Below are 17,396 nucleotides of genomic sequence, written 5' to 3'. Positions count from 1 at the left end.
AGAAACATGAACTCATGTGGCAATTAAAGCTGAACTATTTTAGGAAGCCTGGACTAAACTACTACTGTTCAATTAAAAGTGCACTGGAACTTAGAAAATTGCCACATTGTTTACATGACTAATTGTATTTTATTTTATTATTTATTTTTTTTTCTACAAATTGGTTTTAAATACCATTTTAAATCATTTGAAATTTAAGTGTATATTTTGTTTCCATCATCATACATACATTTTGTCTTATTTTTTTCTGGTTCTCTTTTTTCCACTTTATTCAAAATGATGGTAATAACAATACTAACTAATTTTACAATTATATAGGTTTTTAGGGTTCTTGTACACAGACCTGAAGAAGTCTAGAAGGATGAAAGCTATCTTTGTTAACAATAGGTTATGAAAATAGAAACTGATTTTTACATGCAAAATGTTTATGTATATATTTATATATAATTTTTGATTGCAAAATGAACTAAGGATGATATATTTTCAGCCATGTAGTATATTGCCTTGGATAAAATCACAGACTTAATAATCTACTTAATAATTTGGTTAAATAAGATGTACCATTAAAGTACATTAGGGCTATATATTATTATGACAGCTACTAGGTAGGGCAGGACCAGCTCGAATGTCACACTGATGTGGGAAGGGATGTGAATTTAACATGTGTACCAATAACACTTTGTTTTACAGCACAATAAACCACTCCCATACCTGATAAAAAGTATATATATATTTAGAAAGCTTGTGAGGAAATGATTACTCTATTTTTGTTTTACTTGGATCGCTTGTCTGTGTACTTAATAAAGGATTTTCGACTGGAAACAGACGGCCTGCCTTGCTTGGATTACTTTCAAATACTCAGTAATGCTGTAGAATTATATATTTTCTATTATTACTTTTTGACTTGACGAGTTTACGTTCGCTACTTCTACTACTATGGTCTGATCTGATTAATATACAGTGATTAACTAGAAATATATGGACTGAAAATCTTCCACACAGAGAAGTTTCTTACACTGTTTTGTTTTTAGACCCACTACACTTTAGTGGGTTGTTTTGAGACTTCAGGGATACCACGGAGATTACTTGTTTTTTTAAAGTAAAATATTACCTAACATACCCCCCCACCCACCTCACAAAACCATTATTCACCTCCAAAATAACATATCCCTCCTAATAAACACAAGAGGTACACGGGAAAACAATTTTTGGGGGTTGCAAGGCTAGGCTTATAAAGGCCTTTGTGGTCATTGGCTTGTATATACCTATGAACCTATGATCAGGGATATGACCAAGTTTCGATGGAGGATATGGAATCTCTGAATTGTAATCACTTTGAGAAAATGGTCAGGCCTGGGATTTTGTTTTTGTAATAGAAAATTGCCTGGCAGCCCTGAAAACATCTGTTCTTCCTTACATCACAAATGTATCATCTGAATGTGTTCTGTTTCTTCAAAACCATCTTTAATGATGTCCTGAAGGGGGCATTGGATGAGAGGTGCTTCACAGTAGGTCATAATTCATAAGGCCGCCACTCTTCTTCCTACATGGCTTTAACGTTTTCTTGTATGCGTGCAAAGACACCTTTACCTTATCCTCCTAATAATTAATATTGTCATGGAAGTTCTTCTTGGTTAGCGATAAGTAGGATTTATTTATTTATTTATTGGCCGGGAAAGTTCACTGGGCTTGAGAACCATTTTCAGTGGAGGCCCGGGCAGAAAAGCTCCAAGTTACATGAAAATCATTACATGAATTTGTAAGGAAACAAAATTATAATTATAAAGCAAGTCAAATAATACAGAAAACTATCTAAACAGCAAATATGTTGTAAAAAGACACAATACAGTAAGAAAAATATTTAACAATACAGCTCAAATTAAACAGTTAGAAATATTTAACAATGCAGCTCAAATTAAACAGTTAGAAATATTTAACGATACAGCTCAATATTTTTTTGGGGGTAGGAAAAGGGAAAGGTAAGCATAGTGGGAAGGCAGAAATAGAGAGTTAAACTTAAAGGTAAGACAGATACAGTTAGAATCTTATCGTTGGTGGTGGGAATAAGTAGATTATAGATGGTATGTATTTAATGGTAGTATTAAAAGTAAAAAGTGACAGAAGAGAAAATGTGTTAAGATAGTTGTATAGATGTATGGACTATGATATTAAAGATTAGGGATAACTCATAAGGTGTAACAGTATGACATATACAAAAGTATATTTGCAATGTGAAACAGTTTTGCTAGATTAAGGAGGCTGCGGATATGTGTTTCATGTGCAGCTGGGGTTATCAGTGAGATGTTGTTTTAGTTTTCTTTTAAAGGAGATTATGTTGTCTAATTCTGTAACTGATGATGGGAGGGCATTCCACAGCTTAGTTATGGAATGGGAATAGAGGCAGCTACCCGCTCTTTTACTAGGTTTTGATACTTTAAGTAGGTGTTTGTTGTTAGAGCATAGATTTTTGGATGGGACATAAGGTTCAATGATATTTTTCAGGGATGGCCAACACTCGGGTTTATAAATGAGTTTATGGGCAAAGGTAAGTTGTGTATAATGTAGGTAATGTGCAAATTCTAGCCAGTTTAGTTCTCTAGTGGCCTGGCAATGGTGGGTGCAATTTGGTTGGGCTGATGCGAATTTTGCAGTCTTATAATAACAGGACTGTAGTTTGTGTTGCAAAGAGTTGTGGAGATTGGTGAAGATAGGAGACCCATAGAGTTAGGTTGGAAGGAGAAGACTTTTTGAAAGTTTTCTTTGAATGGATTTGTCTAAGTATTGTTTGTTTCTGTAAAGTTTGCCTAATTTGAAATGAGTCTTTTTTATTGCATTACTAATATGCAAGTCAAAGCTAAGTTTGCTGTCAATAGTAATTCCAAGCAGTTTGGCCGGATTTACTAGCTTTATTTGGGTTTTGTTTATGGGGAATATAGTAAAGTCTGTGGGAGCAGGTTTAGATGCAAAGATGAGTAGTTTAGATTTATTAGGGTTAAGTAATAGCTGTGATTGGTTTAGTCAGAGTTCTATGGACGTAAAGGCTTTTTGTGTTAACTTTTGCAGGTCAGAGAAGTTATTGGAGGTACAGATTATGGTTGAATCGTCTGCATATTGTATGGTAGTAAAGTCAGAGGGAACTTTATGTAGATCATTTATAAAAATGTTGAATAGTAGGGGTCCCAAGACTGACCTCTGGGGCACTCGTATGTTATTTGGGAGAAAGCTATAGAGGTTATTCAGCCATTTTACGGATTGCTATCTGTTTTCCAAGTAACTAGTGAACCAGGTTAGAGTGGCATCAGAGCATCCTAATGAGTGGAGTTGCTGGATAAGTTTGATGTGGGAGACTGTGTCGAATGCTTTTGAGAAATCCAGTAACAGGACTGATGTAAGTAGGTTACTATCTAAGGCATTAAAGATGTAATTTGTGAGGGACACTAGGGCAGTAATGGTACTGTGGGATGATCGAAAACCATGTTGTGAAGGGGATAGTAGGTTGTTGCTGGTTAGATATTCAACCAGTTGTTTGTGGATGCATTTTTCCATTATTTTAAATAGAGGGGACAGTTTGGAAACAGGTCTAAAATTAGATAGGGCATGAGGGTTTCCACCTTTATCTTATTTATTTATCTTTCCTTGACTCAGACGGGAAACCAGGGGCATCTGTTGTGCTTGTTGTGCTTCTTATTAACATGTGCTATAGACGACATGAACTGTGAAGTGACAGCCTACTGGCTTGATTTACTGAAGTGGTGTTCAAGACAGAACAACCTTTACAAATACTCCTTTGGAGATCAACCACTTTAACTTGCTGAATTGGCCATTTCCAAGTCTGCACTGGTGGGAAGACTGATACCTGTTAAACTGGCAAAGGATTCATAGATTTTGGTTGGAAAGTGCATGTGGTAGGGCTGCAAAGGTTGGAAGCACAAACCTCCTCCGAACACAAAGTTCTAGAAAAAAAAAAAACGGCCAAGCTTTAATAACCGCACAATTGACTTTTTGGAAATCCCTTTATTGTGTGGAAACCAGACAACATTTGTTTGAGGGCTGCAAAGGTTGCCAAAATTTCAGACCTCCTCACAGAGCTAAGATCACCTCCATGCAAACTTCAGGTTAAAGTCCAGTTCAAAGAAACCTGTGAGACATGAATAGGAAAATGAGAAGGAGGTATGTTAGCTCTCCTAAGAGCACCATCAGGAGAACATAATCCACTGGGGACCAAACTACAATAATAAGGAAGAAGAGGAGCAACTACTGCTGGTAGAGGAGCACTTTGAAAAGGAAGAAAAAAGAAGAGGAGACAATAGCTGAAAGACCCCAATAAAGGGAATATCAATACTGGTCATGGTCACCAGTGAGGCCTGTGACAGATGAATTGAGACACTCGGTTTAGAAAGAGGCTTAATGCCAGACATCATGCACAGACTGGGAGAGTTAAAACTGAATTATGGCCAGCTGCTGACACTTTAATCTCAGTTAATCTAAGTGAATGTATCTTGTGTCTGAGGACTCAAAGCCGGAAACCTTAGAATAGAATGTCAGAGTCAGCTGTCAGTTCTACGGTCACCTCTACTTGGTTAGGAAACATTGATCTGAGACTTCTGAGATGATAAATATAAAGTGGGTGACTCAATTCAAGTTTGGATTTTTTGTGCTCCTTCTTAGACTTGCACTGTTTTTCTAATGTCCAACTTGACATTTCTGAAGTTTTCATCTTACCTTACTCCTTTGCATCACATTCTTTTAAGTACTTCAGATACTTACCTGAAGGAAGGACAGGTGGCTGTCTAGCTATGTAACCTCTACATCCATGTTGGTATCCAGAAACTGTCTTTACTTTATCCTTCTGATAACATCTTCAGTACGATTACAGTAGTGCATATACTTGATGCTGCATGCTGCCTAAAACAAAACAAAGCAAACATAAATATGTCCACCTGTGAGGACTGCTTACTTGCCTCAAAGGCATTTGTTCAGAATTCTCACGTAGAACAATAATGAAATCATTGCAAAATTACAATAAGGAATGACAAAATGCATTTTGACTATAAAAATATGTGGTAGGAAAACTAGGTTTCAAAGTAAATATATGTGAAAATGTATGTCAGCTTAAAATCTTAATCATTGAGAAATACAGGGGAGGACATTAACAGGCTCACATGATTATGTACTGCTGGCAGTTTATGACGTATATCTGAGGTAGTCCTCAGTACTGGCAGAGAGAACAATCTGCACAGCTGGAATTAGGACATGTGATTGCATAGTAATACCAGTGATGTATCATCTCCAGAGCATTTATAATAATTTCCTACATTTCCATTTTTTCAGTCCTTACTATGAAGGAGATCATTTATTGAGACAACTTACCAATACAAAAATCAGTCTTTGTTGTAACAGCAGTGTATATCAACTTATGTACATTATCACTGACTTTACTGAACTTATGTGCATTATCACTGACTTTACTGAATAGTACTGTTTGTTCATTAGTGACTAATTATTACCTTAATTGTTGTGTATTGATCAAAGTGAACAGACATCAAAATAAACCAAACCATTCAAAATGGATCTATATAAAGAGAAAAGTTTACATGTGTTATAGATTGCTTGATTTATATTTTAAACAGGAGAAGACAGAAGTGCCTCAGAATCACTGTATAAGAAGGTACGAGTTCTCTGCTGGGTGATGACAGGGCCGCAGAACTTGGAGACAAAAGCTAAACATGTAAAGAGCACTTGGGCCCAGGACTGTAACAAAGTGCTGTTCATGAGCTCAGAGGAGAACAAAGACTTTCCCACAGTGAGACTAGAAACTAAGGAGGGCCGAGATCAGCTCTACTGGAAAACTATCAAAGCCTTCCAGTATGTATATGACCATCACTTGGATGAAGCAGACTGGTTTATGAAGGCCGACGATGACACCTTTGTGATACTTGACAATCTAAGATGGCTTCTGTCAAAATACAGTCCTGACCAACCCATTTACTTCGGAAAGAGGTTTAAACCGTATGTTAAACAAGGGTACATGAGCGGAGGAGCTGGTTATGTGTTAAGTAAGGAGGCACTAAAGAGATTTGTTGATGGATTTAAAACACAGAAATGCAATCATTCCAGTATTGTTGAAGACCTGGAATTAGGTCGCTGCATGGAGAGGTTAAATGTTAAAGCTGGGGACTCAAGAGACACACTTAAGAAAGAAACATTTCATCCTTTCTCTCCACAAAGTCACTTAACTAAAAATCGTTTCTCTAAACAATTCTGGTATTTCAGGTACAGCTATTACCCCATCATACAGGTAGGTCATGAATCTCTTTATGGCTTGAAAGTAATTTACTGTGATATCTAAATGCAAACCCAGTATGTACATATGACAGAAAGAGAAGAGAATATAACTAGAATTATTAAGAAAGTTATTTACAATGTCATTGCCAGTACTTGTGTAGCATCTTAAAAGTCTGTTTATATATACTCCCAGGAGGAGTTGTCTCATTACATTATTTTTGTTTTAATCCAGACTGATACTTTTGTAAAGTTTTTCAGAAGCAGGGTCCTTGTTTTGAAATGGACATTTAATAACAAACAAAAAACAAACAAACATTTCCTGCAGACAAAAGAACAAAATGTATATCTATACCATTTGTGACCTATCTTCTGAAATAACTAGAATTGGTTGGCTGGTGGAGATTTCTGTATTTAAGTGGGTGAGAGCTGAACCCTGACTGAATAACCAGAGTTTGTGTGTTAGTGGTGGATTATACAGCATAACGCCCACTGTTAGACATGCTACAGGACACACAGGGAGACATAAAAGACAGAAATGCCCAATATATTTGCACTATATACCAGTGCTACAGCACTGAAGGATCACAGCAGTACTGTAACAGCACCTGCAGTATCAAGTATGTTGACCATGATTCAGCTATCTCTACCCTCTGGCTGTCCCTCAAAAGATGTATCAGAAATGTAAACTCCAGGAAAAGACTGGCAGTGTAGGTAGCATAGATTTTGCCCTGACAGAGTCATCATAACCTGAGTGTGACTATGGTGTCCAGGTGCTGTACGCAGTCTTTGGACACTGAAAATGAATGACTGGGTCAAGCCAGCTTGCTAGTCTTGGGGAGGGGAAAGAGTGTAATGAACTCCACTACAGATGAACTTTCTTATAGAAACTAGGAAGCCATGTCCATAACAGCACTTCCAGGACACAGCAGGTACATGAGACAGAGCATTGGGCTGGTCTGCATAAATAATGTACTAGCATCCACTGCACAAGAGGACAGCCCTCCTGTTGAAGTTATGTACATCAGAAAAAATCCCAGATCTGCGTGGAAAAAAGGCTGTTGTTTCTCCTACAAAAACAAGATGAACAACTGCAAGCACAGCACATTTTTCCTGGGTAGCAGATATTCACTTGAAGAAATTCACTGGGATAAGGAGGTCAGAGCAATAGCAGAGTAAACCTGAATGAAAAAAAAGTATGTAAGATCACATTGCCATGACAACTTTGTTCATTGCACGCTACTATTCATTATACTGCTAGGCATAGTCACATGAGATTTATTAAAGGACAGAGAAATGTATGTCTGACAGGAAATATATGTAGAATGTAGTCCCTGTTGTGGTCTACAGCATCTATGCGCAGCCCTGCCTAACTGGCAATTAGTAATAACCCATAAAATGACTACAGGTGAGCACTTACATTGTACACTGCAGTGCACCTTTTACTCTTCTGCAACGCAGCATGTGAAATTCATGCTGTTTCTTCTTATCTCTCTTGAAATATGTCTTGCATTATGAGGGATGTGGAATTTGACAGATGTTCAAAAGAAGGATTTGTTTCAAATGCCATAACTGGTTGAATTGCTATATATGTATCTTGACTCAGAAGACTCTAGTAGTTCTAGTTACACGCTGCTTAATCATATTAAACTGTTACGTGAAAACTATGCATGCTGATTTTAGTAGGCAGAACTAGACGGTGATGTCTTTAGTGCAGAAAATAAGTGTTACATTTTTATTGCTTGTTTTCAAGGGATCAAGTTGTATTGAAAAAATGGCTGTGTAAATTAGAGACAGAAGTTCTGTGTCATGGACTTAACCTCAGAAATGCTGAAGGACACTTCTGTTTATCATTAATGCAGCAGCACTGAAGTGGATGAAGCTGTCAGATCACAGCTTCAAGCTGCTCTACCATTACTGAGTCTAGATGGGAAAGGGCTGAGACAAGGAAGATGCAGTATGCTTTGTCAGCAGAAATGCTTGTGCTGCCATCTTCAAATGGCATTCCCAGCTCTGAAATCATTAGCCTGCAAACAAACACGTAATGACAAGGTACCTGTCTAAATGACAGCATCTGTGCCATATTCATTTAAGTACTTCAGCTCATTCTGTGAGCAGAGTGCAGGGTTTTAGCTCATTCTCGACAACAGATACATCTCCCAAGATGTTTTCCTGATAGTATACGCGCTACATATTGCTCAGTCCTGATTTTATCCAGAAGGCTGTACAAGAAAAGATGGAGGAAATCGATATTTTTTAAAAACATATTTATTTATTTATTTACAGTTTGTTTGCCAGGATAGTCCATTGGGCCACATTTGCCCATTTTCAATGCAGTCTTGGGGAGAAAAGCTCCAACAAGGTTAAATAAATGAAAAAGAAATTAGACATAAACCAACAAAATGTTGCATAGTTTAAAAATTTGTAGTATACAATGAAGTTAAAAAACTTCTTAAAGAAACATATAATGGTATAAAATGCTCTAAAGGACAAGCAAAGGTAGTATCAATACATAAGTAGATATACATCGTATACAATAGTACAGACAATGAACTTCACAGGTCAATTTAACTTGTTAACTGCCTTCCTTCATACAGAACCCATTTAAATGCTACATGCACAGAATTATGTTATTTAATCACTAATACATGAAGAATGCCACATTCTGGACTGAACAGTTGAAAAACTACACTTTGAAAGTACAGAACTCCTTATAGCATGTACTATACGAAAACAAGTGATTCACATAATTTACATCTCCCCCTAAACACTGCAAAGAGAAACAAAATAGATAACTATATCTCATGCATTTCATTGGGGAAGCAGTCATCCTGCATCTGTATGCATACAGGAAGCTGGGACCCTACACTCTCTGCTACATAAATACTGCATTACTGAGATAGTATAACTTCAGGGAAATAGGCATATTTCTATGAAATACGTGAAAAAAAGCAAGGTGATTTGATATCAGAATGCAGTGGGGGCATTAACAAAGATGAAAAGAGACAATTCTGTATAGTCAGCAACCCTGTATTTCAGTAACGGCTTGATAATTGCCAATCTTATTTTAGTAGCCCCCATGTTGTATCCACAAAAACATAACTCCTAAGTATGCATGTCAAGCTCTAAAATACAACAACAAGACTGCTATCAGCGGAACAAGCTGGCAAAGGATCACACCTAATCAGGGATTGTTAGTGGCAAAAAAAAACAAAAAAAAACATAAAGACAGATGGAGAGGGATGTAGGCAGGAAGAAAAGGAAAACAGGGGTAAGAAGGCAAAAGTGGTTAGAATGCTGGGCTAAGGTAGAAGAGAAATATGAAGGTAGGGAAGGCAGAGATAAGCAACCTTTTATTAAGGTATCGGTCAGCTTTTTATCACCTTTAAGAAAGAGAAAATATATTACTGACCCACCTGACACTCTTGTAAAAGTAATGATCTTAGCTTTGAGAAGGGGAAGAGGGCTGTTAAGAAAGGTAAGTCAGCATTTGCTGGCCTCGATGATGATCACATTAGAGGCTGGAAAAGAATTTCTATTTTTCCTTAAGGGTTTCAGATTTTTGTTTAATCAGCAGGTGATAGTTTTTGAGAGGCCCTCAAGTTGAACCAGAAGGCTAAACTTGGAGGATTAACAGTTAAGGTATGGCAATGGGAGTAAAAGCTCCTTACGGTTTGGCTTCCTGTTGTGTAAGTACACTACAGCAAGCCTCAGTCCTTTTAAAACAGAGGAAATGTGTTTGGTCATGAGTAGTTTCCCTCTGGAACAGAGGTTTACTCATTTGGTTCTACATACATGGTGATGTTGCATCTTATAAGGGTAAAGCACCTTGAGCTGAGACTCTTACGAAGGATCATTTCTTCATAGATTTTATCTTTCCAAGTTCAGCTTGCTATACAGACCCCTTCATCAGCTTAATTGACTATTAATGCAACCTGGTTTGATTGGTCATTGACAATCACATAGTTATATCCAATTCCCCCAAATAAGTTATCTCCTTATTTCAGGTAACTATTTAATATCCTTTCCCATCATATCTACTTCAGTGCTTGGATAGTATTGAATCAGAGTGCTCATATGTATAGTCAGGTAGGTGTCAAAAGTTTCTGAAGCCTACATCTGAAACAGAAGACTTTAAGAACAACATTCTTTTTACTACAGTACAAATCTCCTTAAATCTCAAACTGTCTGATCTGCAGTTCGCAGAGCATTCTCTTATTCACAATGGCTGTCAAAAATACTGCCTATTCAGTTGAATGAGTTTTTATTATAAACTTTAAGCTGCAGTTCCTTTCTTCACTAAGACTCTATGTTAGACAACAACTACAAATTAAATGTTTATTCAAAGATCAACTGGACCAATAACATTGATTTAGACAGTGGTTTAAGTCATATAAGTTGACTGAAATGGCAGATAAAATATCAATGAAAGTCAGAGAAAAGAGGTCAGATATCTGTAAGCAATAGGGTAATGAGAAAGGGAGAATGTTGTAACTGATTACGTCAAGGTTCATTGTTGAACACTGTACTGATAACATTTCACAGAAATGTATTTCACCAAAATTAAAAATCTTCTTTCAAGGACTTGTGATGCAGAAAGCAATTAAATGTATTTTTGTGGAGAAGGGGTAAACAGAAAGTGTAATGTGAAGGAACATTTCCTAGATGCAATGTATTCGAGCATCTGATGTATTACAGCATAAAACCTCTGCCAGTTGTAGGTTACCTGTTAAATATTAATCATAATATACATGTTGGGAATGAGTGAAAGAATAAACCAAAATGCCTGAACTGAGAGAGCATGATCCTTAGGAAGTCATGATGAACCAATCCTCAAAATACAATTTTTATTCTATAAATGGAATGGTATTCAATTACATGGAGTGACTGTCATTTTCTGCAAAAAAAATAATGGTTGAAGATGGCTCATAGATAATAGAAGTATAACCATGGAAATAACTAACCTTAGGATATACCCCCTGCATGACTGTTTGTTATTACCATATGCAGTGGGCTGTTGGTTATCACTGAGCATCATTCACTATTCTTATTTAGTTTAGAGTTTTCTCCTCAATGATCTCCTATAAACCCATGGATATTTGCTCCTTTTTCTAACTAACATAAACAAGGATCTAAAGCCATTACTGCTTATTAAATGTAGTAAGTTAACACAAAAGCACCCAGAAACAAACACACACACACACACACACACACACACACACACACACACACACACACACACACACACGCACATGCACACATGCACACACAAATACACCCACATCCACACAACAGACATGTACACATGCATACACACGCGAGCACGCACACAAACATGCATGCATGTACAGACACACACACACACTCACACAACACACAAATACATACACACACATTCACAGACACACAGACAGACACCACAATCAGTTAAAATACAAAGCAGCTACATTACAATATATTCTGCAATACTGCAGTATGCTGCATAAAATGTTTTATTGTGGAAAGCTAATAGAAAAAACTTTAATACTTCACAAAAATTTAATAAGTAATCCCGACTGCACGTCAGCCACAGCAGTAGAAGTAACAATGACAGAACAACTCTGCAAGGCACGTGAAGACCTTATCCAGACTGAGCAATCTCTAATGTTTTAACTGCATCATAGGTTCATAGATTAGTACTAGGCTAACTGCCCTTGCGAGCCATTTTAAGCCTAGCCAATTATCCCCTGTGAGATTCAAACCCTGTACCTTGTGTTTGCAAGGCAAACACCTTAACCATTAGGCCATCCTTCCAAAAATATGAATGCTGGGGAGCTGAACCCAGGACTTACTAGACTTTCATAGTTCATAGGTTAATACTAGGCTAATTGCTCTTGTGAGTCATTTTAAGTCTAGCCAATTATCCCGTATTAGATTCAAACCCAGTACCTTGTGTTTGTAAGGCAAGCACCTTAACCATTAGGCCACCCATAACTGGACTTTAGTTTATTTTATTATTTTTACTCAAGTGATTTTTATTTTTCTGATAACAAGATAATGAGTAGCACAATATTATAACTGAAAGACATGAAATTAAATAAATTTAACTATATACAGTATGTACAATGGCCTGATAAGAAATAAAAAAGGCACTTTAAAATTACATTTCTAGATAGATAAACAATTAATATAAAATAACTTTTCATTTTTATTAAAGAGAGAGTCCATTTGCAGAGTATCAATAAGACATATAACTTTCTTTCAAGGATTGTTGACAAAAGGTTTGGGCTAAATCCTGTATTCTTTGTCATTGGTTTCCTTAAGTGCTGTTTCTTTCAATAAGGATAAGAAGTCTACAATAAGTGGAGAAGCAGTGGGATTCCATTTTCGAGTAATACTTTTCCTAGCAATCAGAAGTCTTGTCCATAGTAAAAGCATATTATCTTTATTCAAAGGAAGGCCATCGTTAGCACTGAATAAGACTAAGAATTTTGTTAGAGAGAATGAGTTAAAAACAGAGCTTGTAAAAAGTCATCTAGGTCACTCCAAAATTGTTTTAACATAGGGATATCATAAATAATACCCACCAAGACAATAAGCAGTATAATAGGTAGCTTAAAAACAACTAAGTAAATAATTATTAATCATAAAAAATGCAAGCAATTTGCTTTACAGACACGTGAACACCTCCAACAAGAGATATTCCTGGATTTATTAAACTTAGCTACCTTATTTGGTGTTAGGAAAGTTCTGTGAACATTTCCAAGTAAATATACTCCAGTACTTAGAACAAGATACAAGTTTGACAGATGATAAAATGTTAGATTTATTTTCTTGAGAATAAGGAAGGAATGTATCCCATAGTAACATGATCTCAATATTTATTTTGTGGTTTTATTTTATAATTTATTAAAATTTTATATCATTTTGAAGTAGTGTTTCTTATATTGGATTTATTATGCATTAATTTAGGTCTATTTTTTAAAAAAGATTTTATTAAGTATTTTGCAGAGATAATGGGAATGAGTTGATATGCTTTATAACAACAGCCGGTCATGAGATGCCAAGTCAAAATCTTTCATGAGATGACGAATATCTAAAACTTTGTGATCTTTAATACAATGTTGCCAGAAAAATACATTTTTAGTTTCCCATGAAATAAATTTATTTTTATGTATCCTATCAAAAATTGTAATACTGAAGGGTATTAAAACTTCAAACCAGGTTTTAATGTCAGCATTAGCAATAATACATTTCTGAATGCCTGTACTGCAATCAAGCCACAATAGCAGCAGCTGCCAATCGTTTGTGTCACTTAACACTTTGCATCTGTGGTGATGCCCACTTTGCCCCACTTTAACTGCAGTTCTGACACCATTTTATGAGTAATCAGATTTTTTTTTGCTGAGGTGTTTTCTTGCCATGCACTGTACTTTTTGTTATTTGCTTAAAAATATAATATGCAAAGTTTGTGCTGTTTCATATCTGAAAAACATTATATAAAGAGAAAGACTCATATGCCTTTAGGCAATACTTCTCTGAATCCATTGCTCCTCTACAGAACGGTCATTCTAAATGTGTCAGTGCCTCTACAAAGCACATATTTTAGACGACTGTTCAGTTTGTGCTTCCTTAAAAGCCATCTAGCTTGAAAGACTGCAAAAATAGACTGGAATTTGAAAAATTTAAAACAACTGCTTTAAGGTTTCCCAATCTACATCCTGGTCTACCCCAGAAAAAAATACTCCATTTATGTAGCAAAGATGTCTAGTTTGGAATCTACTAGCGGAGATGTAGTTTTATTGATTGGTTTTGCTAAAGAAAGGGTGAATGTGGCTCTAGTCAGGAGACCCCCCCCCCCCGCTGCTGATCACCATGTCAGCAAAGGACCTCCAGGACTACCTGTTTAGTATCCACTGGCTCCTGTAGATCGCTGTACATCCAACTGGATTACAAAAAGTTGTGGCAGTTTTTTTTTCAAATGCAGCAGATCTGGTCCCAGACCCCTTCTTCTGCTAGGTCTAGGGGCTCCCAAGCACCTTATCTGCTGGACGTCTCAGACATAGCTCCAGACCTTTACTCCTTGCCACTGCAGCTCCCATTGCTATTGAAGCCATTGTTTGATCCACTGACCTTGCCATCAACACTGATGGCTACTTTTTTGTCAAAGCCCTCATCCTCAATTGTCCTGATGTTGGTTTAACTGTTGATGTTGAGGGCTTTGACCTTGACCTCCTCAGGGTCCATTTCTAGCTCAGTACAGGGAGCAGTTCAGTGATATGGGTGTCACTCTACATTCCTGTGTTTCAAGTTTGAGTATTACATCTCTGAACTTGGCTTTTCAGTGCTAGATGTTGTTGAGGGGCTTCAAACTTGATCAAACCATTGGTGACTTTGGCTCTTCCTCAGGGCTTTGGATGCTCTGATCAGCTTTGGTTTTGAATCGTCTTTTTTGGCATCAGGGTCAGAGCTGGTCCTATCAGTTCCTGATTCCTTGGTTGTGTTGTTACCAGACATTGGATTAGTGTCATGGCAGATTCCATTGCTTACTAAGTTCACATCTCTGCATGCACCATTGTCAGTGGATGTTCAGACCATGCATTCCTTCTGTCCTCTTCCTTCTGCATCAGCCTTTCCTCTACTTCTGGTCCGGGACAAAGGGATCCCATGATGTCCATGGAATGCTATTGGCTGGTTTAATGAGATGCTCAGGACTTAAGAGGAGGAAAAACAAGATATCAAGGACAAAGGCTGACCATCACAGCACTTGTTTAATAACTAAATTTTAAATACTTTGGTAGATCAGTGTGTGTATGTCCCTTTAAGAATCTATCCAATGGCTTGCACAAGCGTATAAATATTGAGCACATGCAAACCTGACTGTCACTTTGTAATAAGCTATTAAGATGTAAGCATGCATGTGTGTAAGCTCTGTCTGATAATCAGTTCATTTATATTTAATGATGCTGCTATCCATCCTGATGTGTTATTATGTAATAAAGCATCGTAAATGAGCTACCCTGTCTGCTTGTCTTCAGTGTACCAAGGGATGAGTGACATGGTGTCAGAAGCGGCATATTTAATGGCCCGAAAGAACTCCAGTTTCTCTGCTTTGACTTTGAGAGGCATTTAGTTACAGTTGCAGGCATATACAGAAGTGGACCGTCCCTTGCTGTATGTACGACTTGCAATACAGGTCAGATATGAATTTCTCATGTTAAAACTTGCTCAAACTATTCCTTATTTACAAAATATGAAATGAAGCATACGGAATGCTCTAAATGATATTAAAATAAGTTGAATTACTATGGAAAATGTTTGAAATAGAGTCCTAATTGCATAAAATGAATAAAACGAATAAAATAGAGAAATGACTGCATTTTTCAATACGTGCTTTGCGAATCAGTATTTCTTTATGTTAACTGAGGCTATCCAAGTTATCAGAAGTGTATGAAGTGTCCGCATGTTTGTGTAGTGTTACAGTAAATTTATTTTGCAGAATACAGCCATTTCACAGCATACTTTGCAAAGTATAGTATTTCAGAGTTTATTGTGTATTTGAATGTTATTGCAAGTTCTCAAAGTACTTTGTTTTTATATAATTGCAAGAAAGGGCCATATTTTCAGTGTATGCATAAACACACACATACTTTATTGGCATGCCTGAAGGATTTCAAAAACCTGGTCCACTAGTGTTTGATAATAATACTGTGGAGAACTGGAGAATGTACGATATTTTCATGCTGGCTACATTTTCTGATAAAGATGACCATGCAAAGGCATTTATTCTACTTAATTTAGCTGGGTCAGAAGCCATTGAAAGGGAACATTCATTTTGTGTATGCATCTGCTATCTTTGCTGGAAAGGAGGAAAACTGTCATATTGTTATATTGACTGAGTCAAGGGAGGACAATGGAAAGGCACTTATTTTACACAAGGGATCAAAGGTCAGGTGAAACTTTTGTAGCATATATAACCGACTTGAGAAATAAGGCTAAAACAGGCGGATTTGGTGATTTAAGAGATGAGCTGATAAAGGACAGACTTGTGTGTGGTATTAAAGATGATGCTGTGAGAAAGATTTTGCTTCATAGGTTCATAGGTTCATAGGTTTATACTAGGCTATCTGCCCTAAGGCATTTATAAGCCTAGCCCAAAGTTTTGTGGCTTACGCCACCCCTTATGTTAAAAAATACTGTGCCCATTAGTTTGTTGTGCCTCTGTCCAGCAGTGACACAGAGATGATTCCGGGGTAAACCTACGATCTCCCATCCACCGGTCAAGATTTCTCTTGAACAGAGCCAGCGAGGTGCTCTGCCTCACATGGACCGGGATTTTATTCCACAGCATAGGGAGTCTCTGAGTGACAAATCTATCCCTCCAGCATGTCCTATTTATATCCGTGCTAAGGTTTAAGTCGCTTGCTCTAGTGGATCTGGTAGATTTGGATTTTTTGAGGTGGAGCATGTCCATTAATTCCGGGTTGGACATGGCCTTGTATGTCAGGCACAGGTCACCTCTGAGCAGGCGGTATGCGACTGAATAGAGCTGGAGTTTCTTCAGTCTGGCAGCATATGACAGATTTTGGTGTCCCTTTATCCTTTTGGTGAGGAACTTTGGGGTCTCTCCAATTGCTGCAGGTGTCGGGTGAGATACATCCCGAATGGGGCATTGTACTCGATCATTGGTCTGATAAGTGAAGAGTACAGGGGAGCAATGACCTCACTTGATCTGGATGTGAATCCCTTCATGATCAGGTGGGCAATGTAGAAGGTCTTTCTAACCACTTTAGCAATGTGAGTGTCAAAAGAAAGGCCACTGTCAACCTGGGTCCCCAGGTCCCTGATAACCTCTTCTGTGCTTAGTGGATTGCCACCTATATGGTAGCTTGGGGTTACCTTGTTTTTCCCGAAGGGTATGACTATACATTTTTGGCATTTAACTTCAGGCCATGGCTCTGGCACCAGCTATCAGTTTCCGTGAGACCCTCTGAAGGATATCTGTGTCCGATGTACTTTCCACTATGGCGCCCAGTTTGCAGTCATCTGCAAACTTTGTCAGCCATAGTCCTCCTATGTTTGCCTGTACTTCTGAGAAGTAGATGCCGAACAACAGGGGGCCAAGGACTGAGCCC

At 37.4% G+C, this 17,396-nt stretch overlaps 1 protein-coding gene across 2 annotated transcripts in view; it reads left to right on the top strand.

Moving 5' to 3' along the window:
- LOC122797962 (glycoprotein-N-acetylgalactosamine 3-beta-galactosyltransferase 1-like) overlaps positions 1 to 17,396 on the top strand; it is a 547,666-nt gene that overhangs the window by 484,098 nt on the left and 46,172 nt on the right. For both annotated transcript variants that reach the window (XM_044066491.1, XM_044066492.1), the window contains exon 3: positions 5,631 to 6,298. In XM_044066491.1, the coding sequence (XP_043922426.1) occupies positions 5,631 to 6,298 (668 nt within the window). The remainder of the gene's footprint in view (positions 1 to 5,630; positions 6,299 to 17,396) is intronic.

The sequence above is a fragment of the Protopterus annectens genome, chromosome 3.part1 (genome assembly GCF_019279795.1).
Source record: "Protopterus annectens isolate FY-2018-M chromosome 3.part1, PAN1.0, whole genome shotgun sequence".
Lineage (NCBI taxonomy): Eukaryota > Metazoa > Chordata > Ceratodontiformes > Protopteridae > Protopterus > Protopterus annectens.
This window is presented reverse-complemented; position numbering and strand designations above follow the sequence as displayed.